Source organism: Balaenoptera acutorostrata, chromosome 17 (assembly GCF_949987535.1).
Source record: "Balaenoptera acutorostrata chromosome 17, mBalAcu1.1, whole genome shotgun sequence".
In the NCBI taxonomy this organism is placed as follows: domain Eukaryota; kingdom Metazoa; phylum Chordata; class Mammalia; order Artiodactyla; family Balaenopteridae; genus Balaenoptera; species Balaenoptera acutorostrata.
The window spans coordinates 28,052,032-28,078,557 of NC_080080.1; the positions used below are offsets into that span (position 1 = coordinate 28,052,032).

The 26,526-nt window shown below is 41.3% G+C and overlaps 1 protein-coding gene and 1 non-coding gene across 7 annotated transcripts in view; both read left to right on the forward strand.

Moving 5' to 3' along the window:
• Positions 1–26,526, forward strand: part of SYBU (syntabulin) — a 125,908-nt gene that overhangs the window by 34,056 nt on the left and 65,326 nt on the right. For 2 of the 6 annotated variants that reach the window (XM_057531782.1, XM_007188794.2), the window contains exons 2-3: positions 17,008–17,088; positions 18,826–19,030. In XM_057531782.1, the coding sequence (XP_057387765.1) occupies positions 17,065–17,088; positions 18,826–19,030 (229 nt within the window). In that variant the 5' untranslated portion in view covers positions 17,008–17,064. Of the gene's footprint in view, positions 1–13,234; positions 13,318–17,007; positions 17,089–17,666; positions 17,688–18,825; positions 19,031–26,526 lie in introns of those variants that run through there. The other 4 variants (XM_007188789.2, XM_007188790.2, XM_007188788.2 and 1 more) reach the window with 3 other exon arrangements.
• Positions 3,487–3,593, forward strand: LOC114238687 (U6 spliceosomal RNA). Its single transcript, XR_003624001.1, has one exon. It is a non-coding gene; the product is annotated as a U6 spliceosomal RNA (small nuclear RNA).

The following is a 26,526-nucleotide window of genomic DNA, read 5'->3' on the forward strand; positions in this document are numbered from 1 at the left end:
CTGAGCATATACCCTTGGTATGTGTAACTTATTCTCCATTGTTTTCGCTTAGTAAGGTAGCTGATGAAGAGTTCATACTGGAGGAAGAGGCAACTATGATTTTCTGGTTTGCTTCTCCTTGCACTACCAGCATGAACTTCAGGCTGCAGTTCTTTGGCAGAGGACTTTTAAAAGCCATTTCTGCATTCTGTTGAGTTAAAACTATTCTATATTATCCGGGCTCATGTAAAACACACTCTGTTACAATGCACTGTGCATGAAAGAAGGGCACCACTGTCTAAACCCACATTATAGATCTCTCATTCTCACTGCATTTACATCAGTGGTACCAGACATTTGATTTAGGAGCTAAATTATGGCACTGGTTTCATTCCATATATTAAATATATTTTTATTTGCAAATAATAAATATTTGTAAATAATTTTTATTTACAAATAAATATTTGTAAATTTTTTTTAAAGAGGCTTGGCTTTATTTTTTTTAATTTATATTTATTTTTATTTATTTATTTATGGCTGTGTTGGGTCTTCGTTGCTGTGCGAGGGCTTTCTCTAGTTGCGGCAAGCGGGGGCCACTCTTCATCGTGGTGCGCGGGCCTCTCACTATCGCGGCCTCTCTTGTTGCGGAGCACAGGCTCCAGACGCGCAGGCTCAGTAGTTGTGGCTCACGGGCCTAGTTGCTCCGCGGCATGTGGGATCTTCCTAGACCAGGGCTCCAACCCTTGTCCCCTGCATTAGCAGGCAGATTCTCAACCACTGCACCACCAGGGAAGCCCTTGTAAATATTTTTTAATGTACAAATTGTCACTTAAGCATTTCCTTTCCACACTCAGTAGTTTAACTGTTCTCTACCCCAACCAGGGAACTTCTCTGCCCTTCAAAGGCAACTGACTTTGTCTTGACTTTCTCAGGAGTCAGGAGGTGCTTCCTCAATACTCATATTCCAGTATGTGCTGAGTGGACAAGTCTGAGATCACTGTGTCTGTACACTAGATGGTGTACACACTTCTGTCCAAAACCCTCTCAGCCATTCCCTCTCTGGATTTGAATCCTTGTAGATTTAGTTTCCTCATGCAATGTCCTCACCCCTGTTGTACCATTTTAGGTTTCCTTTTTTTTTTTTTTACTTTAGCTTCAACCTTCTCCTGTTTTTCTTATGGTTCTTGGGATATGATATGGAGAATTTCATAGCATTTACAGAGTAAGCTACTTTCGATTTGTACGTGGACAGGTCTATGTTCTCTGTATGTTTCCAGAATTTCCTGTCTGTATATTTCTTAACAAAGGAGTTCATATCTTTCCAACCTCCACCCACTATGGAATGAGGACCTCCCTTTTATATGTCAAAAGTAAAAGTAGTATCTGAGTCAGAATATATACCCAATAAACATTTGCTTAGTGAGAAATAATTTGGAGATTAGAGTCAAATGGTAATGTCAAAAATATTTATGAATCCTTGTCAAGTGAGTAGAAAATAGTGGTAATTAATGTGTCTTATTTATATTTCTTTAGGTTATTAATTAATTAATAACCTATATTAATTCCTATATTTTCCTGTTTTTAATTCCTATATTTTCATGTTAAATCACTTTATTGTTTTCTTTAACCTTGAATTAAAGGTTTTCTTCTGTTTGAACAGATAATACTCTTACAAACAAACAAACTGGCCACACTAGACTTGGAAATATATTCTCATTTGAGCCATAGAAAATAAACCTTAACACTGAAAAATGGTGAGTGTGAATATTAAAATATCAGACAACAGCTGGGAACCCCAATTGGATTTTTTGAGATAAGACACGATACTAACAGAGTCAAGTACACAGTCCAGAAAGTTGGTGATACACTCATCTTTCCAGCAGATATAAATAATGAGGTAGATGTTAAAATAACTTGTAACTTCTCACTATCATGCTGATGGAACTGATTCATTATAACTGTAAATGGGGGAAAAACATGAAAGAACTTACAGATAACTGTGAACCAACTTCCTTCCTAGCCTAACAAGAAAAAGGGCTTTTACGTTTGGATTTGTAAACAAAAAATATGGTTCTGGTTTTATTTTAAATTTCAAATCAATGTGGAAAAATGTCTTTCTCTATATTTCTTATTAAATAAGTGAAGCCAAATGGATACTGCCAGAAGATGGTTCAGAATTCGGTATATTTTAGAGTCATTTCATGAGAACTATTTGGCTAATTGACTAATTGGCTGCTTGATTCATAAACATTCAGGCTGATATAGAAGCAAAATTATTTTTTTGTCCTTTTCCATGTAGCACTTATATTTTCACATGAAAAATGTACTTAGATCTTATCAATATAATTTTTAAAAAACTGACTTTGAGAAACAGCTTTGCTAAAACACCCACCTCTGTTTCTAAAGCTAATTAATAGTAAATATATATGTTCCCTTTCTCATACTGACAGGTCACGAGTAGGACCCACAGAAGATCTATAAGATTTAGAAGAGAGGGTAACTACTAAGTGAAAAACAGGAGTAGAAGGGAAGAGCAGAATGGCTCTTAGTGTGGGGAGGTTAAAAAAATGGCAGGCAGAGGTGAAGAGCTCTTTGCATCTGGCAATGGGGTTGTGGTTGGTAAAACTTATTGTTCTCTGTGTACAAAGGAACAAATTCAAAATGGGCCACTGTGAGACACACTGCTGCCTTTGTTGACATCGTGGGCTCCTCATTGAAAAAGGACAATGTAAATAAACACGTAGGCAGTGAAATGCATCAAAGAGCTATCAGTTTTTAAAGTCTCTACCCCGTTACACTGGAGAACCTCAAACTGGCAATCACGACTAGAAGTCGTATAGGTGTCGGGACAAACAAAAGGCAGCAGATTGTCAAGTTGTTTGTTATTGCCTACACAACGGCCAAACTGGAAATTCCCTTGGCTAATTTTCTCCCATTGCCCAAATGGAAGTCCATCATGGAGTAGACTTGGGCAAGACTACTTTGCTGAAAGTACACATAAGGCTCACCCACGTCATTGAGAAAGTTGTCAAGCATGATCTAATGTTCACTGTTCGGCAAACCCAGTACTCTTCCATCCTTATTAACAGGTCTGAAAACACAAGTGCTTGGTGACCATGAAATGATGTATACATTCTATGTGGGTAAGACTCCTTTGCCAAATGTTAAGTTACTGAGTTTAAAAGAGACCAAGCAGGTGAATACAAGGTTTGAAGAAAATATAATTCTTAACACAGTCTCAGAGCTTGGAGTGGAGATGTAAATAACAAGCATATTGGTTTAATGGGTATTAACTCTACTCTCCAAATGGAGAAGTCCCTGACCTGCTCAAGCAGGAAATGCCCTTCTGAGTTTCAATACCTTCATCTTAGTCACCATTTAGAGAGCTAGCAGCTTCAAACATCTGTAAAACACTGGCTTTGCTGACCTTTTTGCCACACTTACCTCTCTTCATAACTTATATCAAACAGCCCCCATTTGTCTTCGTGAATTAAAAACTTCAGCAGAGTGCTCGCTTCGGCAGCACATATACTAAAATTGGAACAATACAGAGAAGATTAGCATGGCCCCTGCGCAAGGATGACACGCAAATTCGGGAAGCGTTCCATAATTTTGAGGCGATATGGGGATATATGCATATGTATAGCTGATTCACTTTGTTATAAAGCAGAAACTAACACACCATTGTAAAGCAATTATACCCCAATAAAGATGTTTAAAAAAAAAAAAAAACTTTAGCAGATTTTGTGGAAGACTGCTTAACAACACTGAAGAAAGCAGATGGAATGCACCGGTTAGAGCATAAAAACAGGGCAGACACAGCCCTCCTTCATAGATTCCCTGTGTGAGAGCCTCTGTTTAAAAGCATGGTCACTGAGAAAATCATAAGTTCAGGCCTACAAGTGAGAATCCAGTGCTACCTGAAGATGTTAACTAGCAAAATTTGTCCTACACCTCTACTCATCATTGAGATGTTAGACCTACTCTCCAAATGGCATTGTCTTCCACTCAGTGATTTACTGGTGAATGCAGAAAGAAACCCCAAGCTAGTATCCTTCAGTAGGATCAGACAAAATGGGGGATAGTGTTGTGATGAAAAATTTTAGGGAAAGAGTCCTCATTTATAACAATGTTATTTAAAACTGTGTGTGTCACATTTTGGGGATATTCATATAGAAGATGCATCCCAGTGTTTAAAATTATTGGATATAAATATAGACCCAACCATGAGCATGCCTTAAAAGCATATGCAGTCAAAGAACTTGAAATGTTTATTAATCCTTTCGAAGGGCTGCTGCAGTAAAATCATGTGGCTGCTTCCCAGTTGGCCAGAGAATGGGACTGCTCACAGGTTTCAGGTTGAAAAGCCTCCCACAGCTCCCTAGGCAAGAAGTTTGGCAGTGGTGCTGAAAAACTACAAAGACATATTCCCCAATATTTATCATATGATTTGTATTCCGCAGTCATTTCCAGTTTCAATGGCAACAGTGGAAGGGAACAGATGAAGTCAGGTTACAGGAATAGAATGCTTGAGACAGGGCTTGAATATCTAATGCACATTTCTATGGAAGGCCCAATGCCAGGAGTATATAACTGCAGACGTGCTGTCTAACTTTTCTTATTAAAACTCACCAGAACAAATAAATTACCCTTTGGCAGAAGACCATCAGAAAACCTCAGTTTTGAAGGAGAACCATCTTCCTTCTGATAAAAAAGAAACAGCATTTTGTGCTCAAACCCCCTCTGTAAATCACCATTATCTCTGCCTATGTTTATAAAGTATGGACAGTGACTAATCTGCAGTAAAGTGTAATAATAGAGCAAAATAAAATGAAGTGAGTACTTTTCCTACCATTAAGCGTTGTTGTGTGTCCATTTAGTTTGTAATGTTTATAGAAATAGCAGCACTCTGTAGAAAAGGAATTCAAGGGATTCAACCAAGGGGAAAAAAAAGACTTGCTTGATTTTCACTTGACCATATTTCTTAATTATAAAGAAAAAAATACAGCATATGTCATATATTAATAAGTAGCATTCTTTTGTCATGTTTATTTTTCTGTGTTTTCATTCTTGCTTTCTTAAAATATAGCTTAAAGATAGAAATTGAAGTATTAATATTAAACAGATCATGTCATTATCCTGTAAGTGTTAAAATGATAATATTTTATTTTGTTATTTAAAAGCTGCCCAAAAGGATGCAGCATGGCTTAAATATTTGGGTGGAGTTCTTCATTCTACCTTTATTTTCCATGGCCATATAACAGTCTAAACCCTACTTAGGACCCCGTGCAAGGGCACAGAATGAAATTAAAAATCACACCTATTACTGCTACCAAGGCAAACTATTTAAATTTCTCCTAGTATTTACTGGAGTTCTTGGTACATAGCGAAGAAAGGCTCAGTGAATATTTGTTGAATAAATAAAATCACTTGTTTATAAAACGTGTGGAATTCACAGGATAAGGTTTACAGCCGTAAAAGTATAACTCTGTAAGGCAATTCTTAGGTGAAATTACAGAAACTGCCTAATTATTATTTGCTTTGGTTCCATTGTATTTAGTGGTGAATAATTTTCTTATTTTAAAACAATATTTTTCAGATATCCATTATTGCATAATTAAAGGCCAAAAATGAAAACTAGAAGGTTCTTAGGTCTATGTTTATTCTCCATTTGCAATATTTCAATATAGTCCTTTTCTATGGAAATACTTCTGAATTTAGAACTCTGTGGAGAGAAATACTGACATCAGCAAAGGCAGGAAAAAATTGTAATTTATTTATTTATTTATTTTTTAAAGGGACGTGGTTATTTTAATTTATTTATTTATTTATTTTTGGCTGTGTTGGGTCTTCGTTTCTGTGCGAGGGCTTTCTCTAGTTGCAGCAAGCGGGGGCCACTCTTCATCGTGGTGCGCGGGCCTCTCACTATCGCGGCCTCTCTTGTTGCGAAGCACAGGCTCCAGACGCGCAGGCTCAGTAGTTGTGGCTCACGGGCCCAGTTGCTCCGCGGCATGTGGGATCTTCCCAAACCAGGGCTTGAACCCGTGTTCCCTGCATTAGCAGGCAGATTCTCAACCACTACGCCACCAGGGAAGCCCCAAAATAGTAATTTATATACAAAAAAAAACCAGTTGTTTACCATGGGAGACATAAGCACACTGGTTTTAACAAATTCACACTTCTGTATTTAATAACTGAAGCATTAGGAAATCAGCTGCTCTCAAGTGTATTTTAAAAGCATTTGTAATGTGGAGTTTTCTAATATTCTCTTCCCAAGTAACTATTACATTAAAAATCTTGCCGAGTTTCAAAATAGATCTGCTAAAATCTTATATTTATTTGAAAAGATTGCATTTTACTGAGTTTATTATAACAATAAAAATATAGCAATGCAACCATATGAATATTTAAAAATATAAACACCACTGTCTTTTTAAAAAAATAAATCCTAATCTAGAATTGTTTTCTGTTTTAATAATAAAAGTCAAATAAGTGGTAGGGGAAAACAAGAGGTAAAACTATAAGAAAGAATCATGGGAGTACATTTGCAAAGAGAATTCTTTGAATTCTCACTTAAGAGAAGTGAGTTCATTAAAATAATGAAGCTAAGCCTAATATTTTATAATAAATAAGATGAAATGTATTTTCTATGGCAGAAGCTTTTCAAGTTATACCAGTTTGGAAGTCATTATTTCACTTGATCACTAAAAAATTCTTTTGAATTGCTCTTCAATTCATATAACAAACCCAAAAGCTAACACAGCTTCTATGTTTACCATATCTTTAATATGGCTTTATCTTGCCATGATACTATACACCCATATAGTTCCAGCAGAAAGCATTTCAAAACCAGAAATCATTCTCTTCTATTTCACACTCAAGGCTGGAGTAAATTGCATGCCTCTAACAAATCAGATTTTCCAGTGAGTACATCTGGAGGGCAATAGAAACAGGATGGTGGTGGTGGGAGGTAGAGGTTTGAGATTGGGAAGTGTTGTAAACAGAAGGAAAACCATTGGTGAAAGTCAAAGTTAGAATGCAACGATTAGATCATGCGAGATCTTGTAAGCCATAAGTTAGCATATGAACTTTCTTGTAAGCCATAGGTTAGCGTATGAACTTTATCTTGAGGGCGATAGTGAGCATAGAAGGGTTTCAACTGGGGCCAGGGTAGGGGATGATCAGATTTGCACTTTAAAGACATCATTCTGGCTATGGTTTAAAAATGTACCAAAGGGACAAGTCTGTGCACAGGGTTAGAAATCCAGGCAGCAAGAAATTGTAGAAAAATGAACACATTTTAAAGATAATTAAGATGTAGAACAGATATGAGTTAGGTTCCAATTTGCTGTAAAGGTGACAGAGAGAGAAGAGTTGACAGTGTCACCCAGCTTCCTGAGTCCACACAAGGATGGCATTTACTATAAGGAACACAAGAAAAAGATCAGCTTTTAGAGGAAGTATGATGAATTCAATTGGAATATAGTGAGTTTTGGACCCTGAGATATCCAGTTGGATTATGGGATAGTTATGGAATAAAGATTTATAGAATTTATGGAAGATCTGCATATAAACAGTAATTGAAACAATTGAAAAGAAAGATATTACCCAGGGAGGGAAGGTAGGATGAAAACATAAGAAGGTCAGGGCTAGGCTGAGGAACACCAACATTTAAAAAATGGCCTAAAAGGATACTGGGTCAGTGGGAAAACACAGGAGGGCTGTGTTACAGAAGGAAATTTGGTTTCAAAAATGTGGGAGTGTTTATCATGCCAAAGACTGATGAGAGATCAAGCTTAAGATAAAAACTAGCCATTAGATTTAACCACATGGAAGTAATTTTTACTTTGGGCAAGAGCTGTTTGGTAGAATGGTGGGTACAGGTGCATGAGTGGAGTGGGTTGGGTGAAGGAGCAGGGAATGTGAGACCCAGGAATACAGACTCTTTTTTAGAAGTTCTATGAGGAATGGGGAGAAGCAACTGGGTAGTACTAGAAAGACAGAAGAGTTCAGAGAGTAACTTATTTCCTTGGGAAAGGTTTCAGCATGTTTAAATGCTGATGTGAAGTGTCTGATAGAAAAGTAGGTTAAAGTTATCCGAAAAAAGTATAATAGCTAATAATAACAGCTAACACTCACTGAATGCTCAATATATACTAGGCACTCTTCCAAGTTCTTCATGCTTAGTAACTCCTTTGATGCTCACAGGTAGGTACTGTGATTATTCCATTTTTCAGATAAGGACATAGAAACCTGGGGAGTTCGAAGGACTAACTGATGGGATAACTTTGCTTAAGAGGTGGAAAAAAGTGGGATCCAAAGCCCAGATAAAGGAATTACCCCTGTACAGAAGAGGGACAGCTTCCATTCTACAGGACCGGACATGGAAAGGATGGGATGGAGGTAGGTGAATTTATAGGTTTGGAGGCAGGAGACTGAGAGAATTCTCTTAACAGCTTCTATTTTGTCAGTCAGTCAGGAGAGAAGGGCATCTGCACAGCTTGATGAGGTGGCAGGCTGGTAGGTTTGAAATACAAAGAAGGTGTCAAATAGACCCTATAAAGAATAAGAGAGAATTTATGTTAACTAGGGAGCATAAAATGATTGCAGGCAGCCCTGAGACCCCACTGCAGTTAGAGGGCCAGTGCTAGCCGTGTCATTCATTTTCAGGGTTGTGTGGTTTCCCCATGCTCAGTTTCAGGCCAGAGGAGAGGTAGTGCTGTTAAGACTATCCAAGAAAGATCCAGAAGTCTTGATGTTTAGTCAAACATGGAGATCTAGAAGACCTCGGAGGTAAACCAAATGGGTCAGGGGTATGGGTAGGGCAGGGGAAGAGTAAGGCATATAGATCCATTTGATAGGCACTTACTTGAACCTTCTTTAGAAGTAGAGTATAATCATACTTAATTAATCAGGTAGACAGGGAATGGATGGTGCCCAAAGATAAAAAGTTAAAAAAGTAGATCTTGGTGAAGGGGTATATGGGAACTCTGTACCTTCTGCTTAGTTTTTCTGTAAAGCTAAAACTGCTCAAAAAAAAAATAATAAAGTCTATTAATTTCAAAAAATACACCTTGGAATATATAAGGTAGGGACTATCTGAATATGACTTTATCATATGACTGCATATGACTTATCTTGCTTGTCTACAGTGGCTTGGCAGGTAGAAAAAGGAAAGGAGCTTTGGACTATTGTCTTTCGGACCACAAAGCACATGCACATTATCCTATACCCACTGAATATTGATGCTATTCATTGGTATTCAGTTCTGTGTAACCTTAAACTATGAAAGTTTTCTGAAAGTGCTGAAAGTTTCAATAAAGGCACTACTAAGGTTTGTTATGAAAACTTTGTTGCAAACCAAAGAAACTACCTGTCAGAAGAGAAATTTACTAATGAGCCAACAGGTGGCAGTATAACATGGTGTTCTTGAATTTTTTAATAATAGAGCTAATTAACAATTAGGGCCGCAGAAGTCTCTCAAAGTGGAAAGAAGGTGGAGGGGGAAGGAGGACAAGGTGAGGCAGGGGAAGGGAGCAGAAAGGAGAAGAGAGGAGAGATCAAGAGAAAAGGATTCTGAAGGAGCCAAAATTATAATAGTATCTATTCATCCCTCAACATTTATCTCAAAACTCATCCCTGGAAATCTCAGACTCCAGTCTGATTCGGATGCTGGCAAGTCATGGTGTTAACACAATGAATAGTGTAACAGCTGATGGCCATACCCATATCTCTATTAGACTGTGAGATTCTTGAGGACAGGAAACAGTGTTCATCTTTGAATGCTCTCAAACCAGTATCTAAGCCAGTGTCTGACTCAGAATAGGAACAAAACAAACATCGATGGATGAACGAATGTATGAATGAATGAATGATAGGTATCTGGCCATTTTTCATGCCATCTACTGTAACCTTTTCCATCTACCTTTGGGAATAAAAGTCCTGTCAACTTCTTTTCTAATGAGAAATCATTTCTCACATTATATCATAAGTCATCTGGGGAAAATTTATTGTTTCCCTTTAATGACAGTTAAAATAAAAATCTTGGGACTTCCCTGGTGGTGCAGTGGTTGAGAATCTGCCTGCTAATGCAGGGGACACGGGTTCGAGCCCTGGTCTGGGAAGATCCCACATGCTGCGGAGCAACTAGGCCCGTGAGCCACAACTACTGAGCCTGCGCGTCTGGAGCCTGTGCTCCGAAACGGGAGGGGCCGCAACAGTGAGAGGCCCGCGTACCACGATGAAGAGTGGCCCCCGCTTGCCGCAACTAGAGAAAGCCCTCACACAGAAACGAAGACCCAACACAGCCAAAAATAAATAAATAAATTAATTAATTAAAAATAAATAAATAAATAAAAAATAAAAATCTTTAGGATGAGGAGAATGCAAAACAAGCAAACAGGTAGCAACAGTAGTGGTTGGAATGGTTTGGTCCTGAGGGAGAGAGGATATCTATTAAGCTCCAACCATGTGGCAGACATAAATGATAGACTTTGCATGTATTCTTGTCTGATCTTAACAACAGTAGTATGAACTGATTACTGTTATTGGGCCCATTTTATATGTGAAAAAATGAGGATCAGAGAAATTAATTGGCCCAGAGACATTAACTGGTGCAACCTGACCTTTCTTCGTTCCTTCCTTCCTCCCTTCCTTATTTTTTTTAACTAACATGTACTTATCACCTGCTGAGTCCTAGAGGGGCTAAACAACTTTTCTTCTAAGGTCACGCAGTCAGAAAGAGGCAAAGAAGGAGACAAATCTGGGCCTTCAGGACTTGAGAATCCATGTCCTTTATTAAACTACATTTTTCCATCACAGATCTCTTTGCAAACTTTGGGAACTTCATCTCACTTTCCTGCTCTCCCTTGAATTAACATCACATTATGGCGAGCTGGAAGCTGGGATTTTGAATAGAAAGAGACACAGTTGTTTTTCTATCAACTTCTGAATTGAGGTCATTTCTCCAGTCTGGAATTTGCTAATTCTCCCCCACCGGCAGCTCTTCCTGAAACTTTTGGCCAGTGCAGTTGACACCAGAGACCTGGGAAGCCATCCTTGTGCTCTGAGCTTCCAGCAGCAGCCCGAGCTGTTTGCCAACGAGCTGAGAGCCTCGTATCTCAGATTAGTGCCCAATCAGAAGACAAACAGAAGGTGAGTAACTTCATGGGAGAACAGTAGCTATGTATGCTAGCCATCCAGAAACAGCCAGATGAGATGGCATCAAAGGCCTAAAATGCCATATGTCACTTAGAATCGTATTCTCATTTTAATAGTGCTATTTTGATGCACAGTAGATAAGCCTGAAAGTAAATACACGAAAATGCTAACAGAAGGAATATGGATATTGATGTTAGGGCAGTGAGATGATGAGTAATATTTTTCTTTTAATTGCCAAAATTTTGACGATGTGGTTTTAGTACCTTTAAAAAGAAAATATTAAAGTTATCTTATTTTAAAGCATTTTTTCTCTTTGATGAAACAGCGTTCTAGAAATAACTAGAAAGGACACATGGGCAGATGAAACAACATAAGCCAGATTCCCAAATTCTGGATTTATCTTCCTACAGATTTTTCTGCTGTGGATTTGAGAGGAGCTACAACTACATAGCAAGGGCTAAGTTTAATCAGTAGGTCACAAGATTTCTGGTAATAAAGGAAAATGGTTCATAGGAATGGCCTAGGAGGTGTAAATAAAGCAGAAATCAAAAGTCTCCTCAGCTCCACAACTGCAGAGGTAATACCTCCACCCGCCACCAGCAGTGCAGCTGTCTGGTGCTTCCAGGTTTCTCCTGGGCTTCTGTAGCTGCCATCATAGTAGTTGGCCCCTAGGGGCGCTCTGCCCCATTTTGCAATACTGCTCTTGTCCTTCCAGTAGACAATCTCAAAATCCTCCTTTCCCCCCAATCTTTTAGCAAAAATAAAGGCAGAATTATTGTTAAAAATTTGAAACCGTGTTTACTAGAAAATTGAAGGGAAAAGAAATGCAAATTCATGGAAATAAATCATATAATGGAGAACAGATTCTTTTATCTTTATGTAACGCAAATCTTGCCGCAGATCTGCTTCCTGAGAACCCAGATTATAAATTTTGATCTGAGCCTAGACTTGTGGGATGCTGAATTAATCCCTCAGAGCCTCTAACCTGAGGTACCAGTTCTACCCCTGCCAAGTCTGAGGAGAATCTCAGCCTTCACTCCTCATCCCTCTAGGAGGCTAGCTACCCCACTGGGTTCAGGTAGCTTTCAAAGGCCCTGTCCTTCTCATACCTTCTGGTCTCTTGGTCTCCTGGGAAAGGAAGGTGCTTTTCTCTCAGGTCCAGAATTCAGCTTCTGGATTTAGGCCTTCCTATGTTGACCTTACAGATAACTAACTTCCTTTGCCTTTTCTGCAAGTCTGTAGATCCACACATCTCCCTGTCTTGTCCCATCATTTGAATCATCTCATTAGATAAATGTCAAGGCTTGGTTTCTCCTATCTGGATGGCAACCTTTACGCTCATACTTTCCAGAGCATCTTGATTTTAATCATTCCAATCAACTGTCCCAAGAAGTAAACACCGACTTGTCCATCCATGTTTCCCCAGTTTGCTCAATACAATCACCATACCTGTGTCTTTGGCTAATATCTTCCCCTATTCTCACAAATGGACAAAAGGCCACAAACAGCAGACGGCTTTGGGGAAGATTACCTCATGTCCACTCCCCATTAGGCAAGCAGGAGACTGTATCCTTCCCATCCTTCAGAGACCCCAACCCCCAACCTCTACCTCCTCACCTGGACTCTCCCTTCATTCCTGTTTTTCGTCTGAGAGATACCTCTGACTGAAAACTCATTGGCAGAGCAGAGATAATTGACACACTGTGAACCCAACAAAGGTTCAAGCCCGCCTTGCCTCAGTTACCCACTCTCCTGTCTGCCTCAGGTACTCTCTGGACCCCCTCCTCAGGGAGTGATCCTGCAGAATTCTACCCATTACAGTTTTACAACATCAAAATCCCTTAACCATAGAGTAACAACAACACATACAATGAGAGGAGAGTGGATCACTCACACATGCTCTTACGGGAAAATGGACAGCTCTCTCCCTGGTAAGAAAAATATGGGTCTCCACCCCACCACAAAAAAAAAAAAAAAAAATCCCAGGATGCCCCAGAATGCAGCTTCTTTTCTCCATGACGTGTTGTAAAGCACGTCAGCTGCTTCTTGTTGCTGTGAGGATCACCCAACATCGGGTCACTGAGACAGACGGCAGCCCTGGCTCGCACGGCTGATAGGATTAGGAGCTGGGGCTTTGTCAGCCCTGACTGAGTCTGGGAGAGACCCCAGCATACGCAGGTGAGCTGAGAGGAAGAGCGGATGTGGGGGACGGGGAGGTATCTTGGTTAAATGGTGCAGACCTTTTCTCTTTGGCAGTGCGTTTGTATTGTCTTTTCTGTGAAGTTTGCAGTCTGGGGGGTTCCTATGAAGAAAAACCTGTCCTTTATGACTTATCTGGTTTCAGGGATTGACAGCATATGCCTCCCAGGATTTTTGTGAGGCTCAAATAAGATTATACATGTGAAAGGGCTCTGAAAATATAGTTGTGTGCAAATGAAAGATATGAATCACTTAATTACAGATTTCACATAGGCAAAGAATCGAATAATTTATCCCAAATTTGGGGCCATAATTACATAAAAACATCCCTTTTCTCCCAGCCTACAATACCTATCTTCCCAGGTCTGGGCAGGGATATTATTTATAATCTTGAAGGGTTCCAGCCTTCTGAATTAGTTATTTTCTAAAAAAAATCAGCATTACATTCATTTCTAGAGGAAAAGCCACAAAATTACAAAACCAGAGAATATTTTAAAGCAGATAAAAGATGACTATAATATACTGTATTAGATTATATCTCTTTGATGGTATAATGCAAACGTTATAAGACACTTAATGACGTGAGAAACACTTGAATGAAATTAAAGGCAAGATAGATATTAGCATTTGTAAAACTTGCCTTTTAGAACAGCATAAAAACAGCCTTGGGTTCCAAAAGTACAGAGCTAAAAAGCGTTTGAACACTAAATCATCAGCCTTTCCCTCAGCAGGTTGCTATGGTGACAACAGGGCTACAGCACGGCCTCTCACTGCCTGCACTTCTGCAGTAAAGGCTTTCACTTAACACATGTTGGATTTTTTTAAGGCACACACCCCATCATCAAATACAAAGAAATATTGGAGGCAGCTTTATCTGAGTCATTTTCTAAACAGAAGTTGTGTCTATGTTCTTTATCCTGTACTGATGGGCCCCTTAGGGGGTTAGAAAATTCACTCATTCATGCATTCATTCATTTGTTATATATTGAGTGTCTACTGTGTCAGGACCTGTACTAGGCACTGCCTACATCCCTGGTGAAGACAGACAAATAAGTAGGGGATTCTGATACAAGATCATAACAGTTCTCCTGGGGTGAATTAAATACAGGTGTCCTGGAAGTATGTAAGGACCGATCTTCTTGGGGGATCAGGGGACGTTTCCTGGAAGAAGCTGTTTCTAAAATGAAACTTAATGTATCTTTAGGAGTTGAGGAGGATGCGTGGGTGGGGTGCAAGAAACGCTCTAGAGAAAGGGACCAGAGTGTGCAACAGTCTAGAGGAAAAAGAGAACACGGTACCTCCTGAGAACTGCAGTTGCTAGAGTTCGAGGGGTATCCATTTGTATGTGGAGGGAGAGTGGCAGGGGCGATGGATTGGGGGTGGGTAGGGGTGGTGAGGGAGGGAGGATCAGAGAAGGGCAGTGTCAAGAAATGAGATGGGAGAGATACACAAAGCCAGATCATGAAAGGCATTTGTGCCACATTAAGGAGTTTGAATATTACTTGGAGGACAACCGAGAAATCATTAATGAGTTTTAATGAAGAAGCATGGCTAGATTTGGCCTCGTGGAAAAATTGCAAAACTGGCGAGAAAGGAATAAGAGGCAAGATTGGAAGCAAGACAACTTTAGTTAGACGGCTCTTGCGATAATCCAGGATGTTTGTGGTTTAGGCTCTAAGTGAAGATAATGCAGTCAAACAGAGGCCAGAAGTAATCCGATTCAAGACATTATTTCTAGGGTAGGGTGGAGATCATTCACGCTTTCTGCTATGTGGGGCCACATGAGGGAGAAGAAGTCAAGAATGACTCTGAGGTTCTGACTTGGACAGCTCCGTGGAGGGTGTTTCTGCTGTTAGGCCCCCAGATTTAATTCTCAGGAGGGACCTCAGAAGCACCTTAACAGTTTGACGTTAACAGTTTGAGCCTATCTCACAGTCTATGTCCTCAGGCTCATAATTTTGGAAATAATAGACTGTAGGAATCATCCTGGAACATCACTTTCCTGAAGTCCATATCTGAGACAGCTGTAGGTATACAAGTATGAATTAATCAGCTCTTCCCACAAAATAAAGGATCCCAAGATCATCAACTTCACTTAACAAATCTAAGTAGATTGAAAAGACATGAAGATGTGTGGAATAAAACTTATTTATGGGTATACAGGAGGCAAATTGCTTTCACTAATCCTCTGATTTCAGGCTCTCTCTAGACTCACACTGTACATTCCTAGATTTAAATACTGAGGACTCAGACAAATGCTTTTCGGAGGGCAGACAAATGAGATGGTGGAGGTTCAGATACCATTTTCAAGGATCATAGTTCTTCCCTGTGGAACACTGGGTGTAACGATCGGGCTGTTCCCCATCCACATGGCTACTTAGAATATTCTCCAATTCTGAAATAAAGGGCATCTAAGTTATTATACATGTAGAGTTGCATCATCAGATGAAACTTCAGTAATAAGTGTAATAAATCAAGGCCCATGACCCAAACGATGGATGGATCCCTATTCCACATCCTCAGCTGAACAGGTTTTTGAGCTATTTTGAACAAATCTGTCTGCCTCAAATGCTTTTTCTGTCTGTCACGTAAGAGGATTCAGCAAATATTGAACGGAAGAGCTGGACGTGACTTTGCCCTTTGGAAAGTTCTCTTCAGTCAGCTGGGTATAGCTGTTTTTTTTTTGTTTTCCTCATCTAATCCTCCTAGCTATCCTTGACGTAGGTATTATTATTATTATCCCTCAAATTTAACGAGGATAAACTTGAAGTTCAGAGAGGTCAAGAACTTTAGGCACATAGGCACTTGGCTAGAAGGGAGTGGAGTGCTGCCTTGAACCGGTTTTCTGAGTTCAAGTGCGGTGTCCCCAAAGCAGCGTGCCTGGTACTCATTCCCGGGCGTCTGTGGGCCAGAGCTGGAGAAAAAGGCTTTCTCGCCCTAAGCAGCCTGGCTTCCCAAACCCGCGGGAACTGGCCTCTTCCTTCTGTCCCTGCGGTGCTGCGTTGCCATCGCCAGGCCCTTCGGATGCAAATCCCCCAAGGAGAATCGCAGCCTTTGAGATTCCGGAGCCCAGACGCTGTGTCAGTCGTGCAGCTTTCGCTTGGCTGGGGTCCGGGTGGAGGGGGACCACCCCGTCTCTCTCCTGCGAGGTAATTGTGTGGGGAGCTGTAAGTTGACTTAAAATCGAGAGGGCAGGGAGCAGCCGCGAGGCAAAAACTTTCCCTTTCTACAGTTTGGCTCTCAGTGATGTCACAGCTTTTCTGGGTTCTCCTCTGCGATGTGCACCCCCTTCGAACCCGATACCAGGTGCCAAAAAGGGGGTGTCGGGCGTCACCCTGCTGGAGATGCTTGGAGCCTCCGCAAGCCCTCCCCGGGTCGGGCTCGGCAGACAAGGAGGGGCGCGCGGAACTGGTGGGCAGGGCCCGCGGCAAAGTCGGGCGGGCGGGGCGCGCCGAGGCGCCTCCCAGGGGGCAGGCAGGTGAGGGAGGTCGGGGGAGGCGGGGGCGGGAGCCGCGGTGGCACCACGTGTCCGGCCGGGGCGGGGCGGCCGGGCGTGCCCTCGGGGCCCTGCGCGAACTGCTGCAGCGGTGGCGGCGCGTCGGCCCCGCAGCAGCCGCGGGCCGCACAGCGCGCCGGCTCAGCGCAGTCTCCTCGCCCCGGTGCCCGCAGGTGCCTCCTCCTGGACGGCGGCAGCGGCGGCGCGAGGAGCCGGCGGGCGGCAGCGCGATGGGACCCCTTCGGGAGACCAAGGTAAGGAGGGCACGTCTTGCGGGCGCGGATGGCGGTGTCCGCGAGCGCCGGAGGGAGAGGAGTGGTGTGCACTGCGGGGAAGGAAGTCAGGTGAGAGCTGGAGGGGTGACGTTTAGAGTTGTGGTAAACGGTGACAAGGAGGTGGTGGGCACGATGAGAAGGCAGGGGACAGTTGCTCAGGTGATGAGACCTGGGAGATGGGGAGGTGACACTGTGTTTGGAGGGTTGACCCGAGGATTAAAAAGATTGACTCTGAATGGTTAATCCCATCCCCTGAAAATTGGAGATTTGGGATCTAGCTCTCAGTCGACGTCCTCTGTGTGTGAAGCGGATAAAAAAGGATTTGATGTATTGGGGACTGAGAAATAAGGACGCCAGCATTGGTTCAGGGTCTGCCTTGTGCCGAGCGGAGTGGCTGACGGGTGATACCTGCTGGGTGACTGATGTGCAGAACGAACCCGAGGCTGGGTGCGGCTTTCTCCCCTGGATAGGGTGGATGCCTGAGCGACCGCGGGACTTACCGCGGCTGGGGCTTTCCCTTCCATTCCTGCACTGTGAGGGCCTCCCAGAGGTGTTTGCTTTGGCAGCGACCCTTCCTGGTAAGCCGCGTGGAAATGAGCAGGAGGTCATGTTTCCAAATAGTGTTCGTTACCTAATCCAAAGCCCTTTTTCAATTGCAGAGGTTGGAGTGAGCAGTGGGTTTTTTTTGCAAAGAGCTCCTCCTAGGAGTCCATTTTAATAAGGAAGGGTGATGGTGACCCCGAAAAGCACTGGACTGACTGCAGGCCCGTTCTGCTTCTAGATGATGTGCAGCAGTTTGGCTAAGCATCCTTGCCTCTTTTAGCCTCAGTTTCCTCATCTGTAAATAGGGACACAGATTAGTGTCCTCCCTATGGCCTCGGTTGTAAAGGTTAAACAAGATAATGGTTGGGAAAGCACTTTAAAAATTGAAAAATATTGCTAAAATACTGCTTTTTAGGCATTTTTAAAGCCAAGGAAGGCACGGCCCTCTGCATTTAATTCTGTGTTTTGAAGGAGAGAGAGAGAAAAATCACTTCATATGGGTGACCTGTAAGGAAAACAAAAGCTAAACATGATGTAAAAGGTGGAGCCATCTTACCGGGTATTGGATTTTTGTTTGCTTTTCTGTTGGCAACAAGCCTTGTGTACCAGGATATTAATGAATAATTAAAATCCTGGCCGGAAGAGAGGGGATTTGAAAGATCCGGCTGCATGATCTATCAGGAAAGAATTGTTTCAGGTATAGGGGTCTACTTTGTGAGGAGACAGGAAAACAGAAGTGAAAGTATCACAGCTAATTCAGGGAAAGCAAAATGGAAGTCTGGAGGAAATCAAGTAATAAGCCAGAGTGTGCTGTGAGTTATAAAGAGCCTTTGAGAGAGCAGAAAGCTTAAATGTGATAGGAAAAGCCAGAATGGGAAGGTGAGTTAGGAACTGCATGAGAGAATGGAATAGCCTTTCTGCTAGCAGCTGGAAGTGTGTGTGTGTGTGTGTGTGTGTGTACATCCGTGCTGGAGTGTGTGCACTTCAGTAAATTAGAAGGCTTAGCTGAGTAGAAGAGTTCTGGAGCTCATTTTAGCTACTGCAACAAGGACTACTCTGTGAAGATTCAATATTCAGAAATGTGGCTTCTTAGAAACTGAGCCCAGAAGCAGACTGGAGTTCAGAGGGGGCAACAAATGTTCTTTTGTTTTATTTCTGATGTCCAATTTGGAGAAGGAGCAGAGAGTGCAGCATCATGAGAAGGAGATTTCCCGAAGCCGGATTCCCCGTTTGATTCTTCGGCCCCATCTGCCTCGGCAACAGCACCAAGTGTCCCCAGCCTCTGAGTCTCCCTTCTCGGAGGAAGAGAGCAGAGAGTTCAACCCCAGCGGCTCTGGGCGCTCAGCGAGGACCATTAGCAGCAACAGCTTCTGCTCAGGTACAGTACCTGCGGGAATGAAGGCAGGAGGTGTGTACATTGCCCGGCATTGTAAATGCGTCTGGAGCGGGCCCCTTAGAGTCTAGGACGGGACGTTAGTTATTAGGATGAATGATATGAAGTTGCATCTTTTTGGCTGTTTTGACCTACGAACACAGCAGGTTCAAGTGGTTCAACCTAATGAAATTTCATACCTGTTTTTATATGTTATTCTAGTTGATAATTTACTATGTGAAATCTAACTCCTTGCTTCTATGACTGTTTGTAAAATGTATTCCTTCGTTAAATCTGGAAAAAGAAGCGTACATTTTATACTAGCAATCTTTGTAAGCCTGTGTACTTCTGCTAATGCAATCCTCAAAGATAAAGCAAGTCCTAATGAATGAGGTCAGGATCAAGGTGGTTTATTTCCCAGGACCAGCCTGACCTTGTATATTAGAGGGAAAGAGCACAGGCTTTGTAACCTTACAGGCCTGGGCTGGAATCCCTGGCCTTTCTACCCCTTACAAGCTGTGTGACCTTGGGCAAGTCACTTAATCTCCTTAAGCCTCAGTAATTACATCCATAAAATGGGATGATAATACCTACCTTGTAGAGTAGCCGAGAGGTTGAGAGAGACCACGTACCTAAGTATATTCCTAGTGCAGGTCCTGGCCTGTAGAGGTGCTTAATAAATGATGTTTCTTAATACAAAGAACATATGTCAGTTTCGATACATGTTTGAGGAAGTTTCCTTAGAGTTGTGAGTATATTTGGTAAAGGCATAAATCTCTTCCTGGAGGTGCCACCGTTACCTCTTGACAGAGCCTGTTATGCAAATTGAAGCACATGACTGAGAAGGACTTGTATTCTTTGAGAAGTATTAGGAATTTGGGTAAAATTTAAAGGAGTGACTGTCTTATGATTCATGAAGAATGTTTCACAGAGGATAATTTTTAGAATTTATCTAGGGAAAATGTAATTTGAAGGTTAACACATGCATGAAAAGTGACATGAATCAAGGTGCTATGATTAATGCCCTAATTTAGCAGGATACAATATTCCATTGTATTTAGTATTGGTGATTACATTTTCAGGGATTTTAAAAGTGTAGCTTTAGATTTATTATATACTTTCACAAAATAATTCCACCCAGTGCATAAGTTGTATATTAGAAATACTGTGCTGCTTATTTTTATATTTTTTTTCTCTACAATGCTTCAGATTCTCTACTTGGTTTTGAAAAAAATCTATCAAAGTATTATATTTTAAAACGTGTTGCTGAATCCATTGTAAAATGGAAACCCACTGATGGTTTGCTTGACACTCTCCCAGAAAGAAAAAAAAAGGAAAACTGCTGGAGCAGTTAAGATTCCTAGAACCTGGAGTCGTATTTGCAGAATGTAATGCTGTTTACTTTCACTCCATTTTGGAGTTCAGGAATCACTCTAGTTGAATGTGGATGAACCCAGGGGAATATCATTTCACACTGACACGGCTTTGTTTACATAACGCAATTCCATATTTATTCCTGAAATTCTCTCCACATAATCATTCTCTCTCTGACTGACTTCACGGTGAGCAGTGTTACCAGCAAAAAAGAAAAAGTTGGTCAAAACAAAATAAAAATCCCCAAATAGATCTTAGAAAATATATTTGGCAAACAAATAAAATTGTTAATTTTGACCATGAATCATTCTTTCCAAGACCTATTTCCTGGATCAACCCTCCTTCCCAGGAGACCTGTCTCCCACTAAGGCCATAATGCTGTACATGAAAACTGAAAGTAGATATTGATCCTTCTGCCATTAACTAGTTGAGAATTGAGTGGCAGAAGCATCTAATGATGGGTGTCTATAAACCTACCTTTCGATCTTTAGCCTTGAATCCTGCCTCCAGATAGGACTCCCTCTGTTCCTGGGTCTCATCTTCCTGCTTGGCTATTCCCCAAGGTTTGGGTTGATGCCTTTTCGTTCTTTGCTTTCCTTTCCTAAGAGCCCTGGTAAAGCCCCGTGACGGCTTTTGAGTGCTGTGCTGACTAAAATTGACAGGAGCAAGGTCTTTGGGGGGCATGTTAATGATGCTTTAGGAGGTCAGTTGGTGGATGGGAAATAAATGGGTTTAGTACTATGGGGAGTATTAAAGCTGCAGGCAGTGAGGTAAAGACTGTAAAACATGTCCAACCAGCAGGGGGAAATAGCTCGTTTTAGTCCAGCCACTTCAACACTGAAGCTGCAATACATGTTGGTTATCATGGCAGTTAGGTCAGAGACCAAGGTACATGCAAATCTTAAAACTACCATCCTCTGCTAGAATGAAACTCAGATAATTTAGAGATGTCTGTTGCTGCTGTAACTTCATAACCTTACTGTGATTGTTGTGCATTAGTTTGTTTTCTTTATAAATCATCACATTCACTAATGTGAAAGAGGGCATGAAGAGTTAGAGGGGTTCTTACAATCTGATAGTGAAATTAGAGGCGAAGATGTTACTCAAACACAGTGCAATTTAATTTGAAAATTACAGTTTTAAAACTGCAAACTGGAGTCTTTCCCTAAATCTGTATCAAAGGCTGCATTAATTGTGAAGAGCATCAAATGTCCTAAGATATTCAGTTTTTAAAAGAAGGATAATTCATTGAGTTTACATAAAGTTAACTTTAATTATCATAAAGGACTATCCTTCATTTTGAGAGACTGGCTTTCCTATCATTTGTATTATAACAAAAAAATCCAAACAGTAGTTGGAGTTGTACTTCAGCAAAATAAATGACAACTCTATGTTGAAATGTCCTCCACCCTCACCCTCATGTTTTTCCTTTAATTTTTACTGGTCTGTGAAATTAAAAGCCCAGATGCTATTTTCAGAGTGACCTGTCCGTTTTTTTACCTCCTTTTCCTTCCCTCCCTCCACTGCCTTCTCCCTTTCCTTTCCACAGGAGCCTTGAGAGGAACATTTAATGATTTGATATTCTGTGTGCTAATTTGTATGTTGTCTCTATCTCATTTCAGAGGGAAGAAGCTGTATGTGACCTTTTGCAATTCGTTGAGGGCGTGTCCCCAGAGCTTTTCTTTTAATAGTTTCTTATTAGCAGAATTTCTCTGAAGAGATGCATGTGTTTTGTGCATTTCATCAGCACATGTCATTTTGCACTTGGACGTCATTCTCCTGTTAAAAGAGTCTATTCCTTACAACTTGTACTGGGTCTTAGTCACTATGACCTCAGGTGGGCACAGTTAAGCTTATATTGTATTAGAGACCAGGTCCTATTTTGTGTGCATGGCAAGGAAAACATTGTACGTTCTTAATGAATGTTAACTAATGCTTTCTTAGAAAAAGGAAAAGAATACATAAGGAAGTACAGTTAATAGTAAGTTAATAGAAAAAGAACAAACAAACCCTGCTTTCATGTCCTCTCTTTTATTTTTAGTCAGTTTTTTTTTTTTAACCAATATTTTGGCGTCAATTCACCCTATCTTCCTTCCCTCTCACTCCCCCTCCCCATGTTTCCTGTTTTAACATGCCCACGAGAAGTGATAAAACCCCTATTTGTGATTTGTGTTCTGGGTGTGGCCCATTGAATCTAGGCCTCTGTGCATTTTTCTCCCCATTTTTTGTTGGTAGTGCATTGTGTTTGTGTGTTTGTCGTTGTGCCACAACTCCAGCCTCTATTAGAAAAGCTAATGACCTGGGCAAGTCAGTCACATACAGCAGTCGCCTGACGTGGTTAGCAGCATGACATACATTTCTCTTTGCTCAGATGAGGCAATAATTACCCCTTAGAACTAAGAGGCAGATGGATCGCTGGGTTTCAGGCTAGTTCTCCTTGGGGTGCCTTGTAAACATGGCAGGTGGGGGAAATGGTGCATATAGTGCACTGATGGTTTTATGGGAGACCAGTGATTTCCCTGAGTTATAGCCATGTTTCTAATGTGCACGCACATGGACAGTCAAGTTTATGACTTAACCCATTAAGAAACATGTACCAGATCAATCAACTGAACAGACAGAATCCAAGATTCTTCGCAGTCTAATCCTGAGTAGGGTGTTTGCAGAAAGTACTTTGGTGGTTACAGTGGCCGAGGAGGAATCCTTCTTTGAGTGCCAGTGACCTAGAGGTAATCATTGTTGCTGTTTGTGGGAAGAACAATTAACGGCAAATTATAACCTGACTAGTGCCCTGCCGCGGCATGATAATGCCTCCAAAAATTTGCCTGGCCTTGCCAAACAGAAATATTTCTGCTATGCTTTTGTCCAGTTGAGGAAACTTGGCATCTGAATAGAGTAAGCCTTTGAACGTAATGATCAGAATTGAGATGAACTGATTGGAGTGAGCTGCAATACTGAATTACACTATAAGGGAATGACTGCCAACATGCTGTGAAGAAAAAAAACAAAAACCCTGAGAATTTAGTATCATTTTAATGAGCGTGGGACCTAGGCACTGTTGCATAATATATATTTCAAGTGCTTAGTTGCCTCAGTGTCAGAAATAAGTACCCAATGAAATAGGTTACAAATGAAGGGCACACAATGTTTCTTTGAGGATGTGGTAACTGCAATCAGGGGGACAAGAGCAAAATTTTTGACATTTAATAAAAAAATTACTTAGCAATGGGAACAGTAAAAGATAATCATGTTGGAATTGGACCATGCCTGAGAGCAAATCATGGTACTTAACGTGAAAATCTTTTATGTTGTACAATACTCATGTTTATGACATTGTTTCTCAATTTCCGAGAAATTTTGTTTGTCTGCTTTTGAATCCGCAGGAAAACTTGTTTAAAATGCAGATGCCTTGGCACCACCCAAACCTATTATCTCAGGATGGGAGGGCCCAGGAATCCGTATCTTATAGGCTTTCTGGATGACTCTTATGCCTGCTGAAGTCTGAGCCTCATGCTTTGTGTTCTGTATGTGTCTGGGGATTTTTGTATGAGGGATGGGAGGGGTATGCCCCAGTGGCATCCCAAGATGAACAAGGATCAAAGATGGCAGAAGTGGTGGCCAGCCAAGCTGTTTAAACCCATAGCATGAGGCAAGGAAAATGCTTCCACATTCCCTGGAAATTATAGCTTCTCACTCTATATTTACAATTCCCATGTCATTAGTCTTAGCAATAACATTATTTATGTCTACATAATGGGTTTAACTTGTGTTCAAGTGGTAGAAAAGCAAAAGGGAGGAGAAAGCATTTCCTTCCTTTATTTTCCTACGGAATCCTCTCTCTGGATTTACTATCTCTAGCCATACTTTTAATTCTTTTTCATTTACTTACTTTGGTATTAGGATTATCTGGGGTATACTGAAAGCAGGGGTACTGGGTACAACATGAATGTACCCTAAACACGCAGTAGGTATACTGAGAGAGATGGAAAAAAGAGAAACTGAGGCCTGGGAGTAGCAGGACATTCAGCTTCTTGCAAATGTGCAAAAAATGTATTACCCAATAAGCATCTATTCAGTGCCTGCTAAGAATCAGGCTAAGGCTACAAAGATGAATAAAACACAGGGATTGGAAAAATCAATTATTTTACTGCCTTAACCCTGACACCAACATAAATGGGATGACACATCTTTGGATGTGTTTCCCACACAACTGACTTTATCTCACTGATTTTGTGTCTGGTCCCTTTTACCCACACCCACTCCACACATACTCCTTCCTTGTCACTTGAGTTTGTTGCTCCATTTATTATCTGCATTGGCCTCTCACATTTCATAAGCCCAGGGGTTCAAAGAAGTAGCATTCATTAGTGTGATGTAGTAGATAAACATGAGCCTTGGCATCAGCAGACCTGAGTTAAAAGCATGAAATGAGATCAGAAAGGTGGGCAGGGCCAGGTCAGGAACGGCTTTGTTTGCTGTGTGAAAAACTTGACCCCTGAGATCCAGGGTCTATACAGGAACTGGGCCAGTAACGTAAAGAGTGAGGCCACCTGGGTAGATGACAATAGAATTAGAGTCTAGAACTGGACAGTGTGTGCCCCTTCTAACAATATTCAGAATTCTTAAAATTCAACTTTTTTTTTTCTTACTATCTGGGCCAAATAGCACGCATAAGTAGTTGGATATGGCTCACGGGCTGCCATTCTGCAGTTGCTAAACATCTTCCAGAACCAATGAAGGGCTTTCAGCAGGGAAGGGTTGTCTGGTTTATGACTAGATTTATAATTTAGAAAAATCTTTCTAATTACATGTTGGAGAGCGGATAGGAGGAAACAGGGAACGACGGGGAGGAGCCCGCCTGGTCTGAAGGCCATTGTGGTGACAGTCTAAGTGAAAAATGATAAAATAATATGTGTGAGGGTTGGCCCCAGAACATGCATGTCTGAATCACCAATTACAAGTGGAATGGTGTCTAAATTTCCACTGGATGAACCCAAATGGAGGAGCAGGACTGGGGAGAAGGATGAGTCTGGTGAATGAGCTCAGATTAGGCTTTGTTGCATTTGAGATAAAGGTCTGGAGCTGTGAAGAGAAGTCAGAGATGTTGGTAGCCGAAGTGAAGGGACTTGATGATACAGGTTGCCCCACTATCTTAAAGTAGAACATCCTAGGAAACCTTTTGTAAGCAGAAATGGCACAGAGCGAAGAAGCAGTCACCTTAGGACACGTCTTGCTAATGGATGCCCAAAATAAGGTAAAGCACAGATGCAACAGACACAGTTCAAAGCTCTGGCAGCTTGATGCTGAGATGTAGAGTGTATGTAGTTCCTGGAGGACCAGCTCTGCAGCCACGCTCACTGCTTGGGCTGCACGCTACCTCTACAACAGATCGATACAAAACAGATGCTGAATGCTATTTTTGATATTTGCGTTTTTTCATAAAAGCAAACATTCTCTTCGGATTTCTTTCGGTTATCGAAAACAGTGTGAATGTAGGTATTTCCTGAAAGTGAAAAGTAAACTTTTTTGTAAAGCAAACTTTCTAAATATGAGGGATGGCTGTTATTACCAAAGGGGAGAACACGGAGGAAGAAGGTTAGAGGACCCTGGCTAGAACTCTGAGATAAAATGAGAGAACGCAGAAAAAGGACACCGAGGCATCTGAGAACAAGCAATAGAGGGGGAGGAGGTGAGCCAGGAGTGACCGTGTCTCCAATCCCAAAGGACAAGTGCGTTCCCAGAAGAAAGCAGCCAACAGGTTCAGATGTCGGTCGCAGCAAGAGTAAGTAAGGTGTGTATGTAAAAGTGCTCAAGGATGAGACCACTAGGTTATCAGGGATCTTAGGCAGAAACAGTCCCAGAAAACTGTGGGGATGGACTCCAGATTGCACCAGGCTGAGATGTGAATGGGAGGTACAAAATAGGGTGTAGACAACCTTTTTTAAAAGCTTAACAGGGATGGGAAAGAGAAAATAGAATAAAAACAAGTGTTGCATTTAAAGATAGGGTGTTTATCAAATCACAGACATTTTGATAAAGTTTTTAGGCTGAGGGAAAATAGACAAGAAAAAAGAGAGAGAGAGATTGAAAATAGTAGAGAAGTGATAACTTTGTAATAAGGCCAAGGT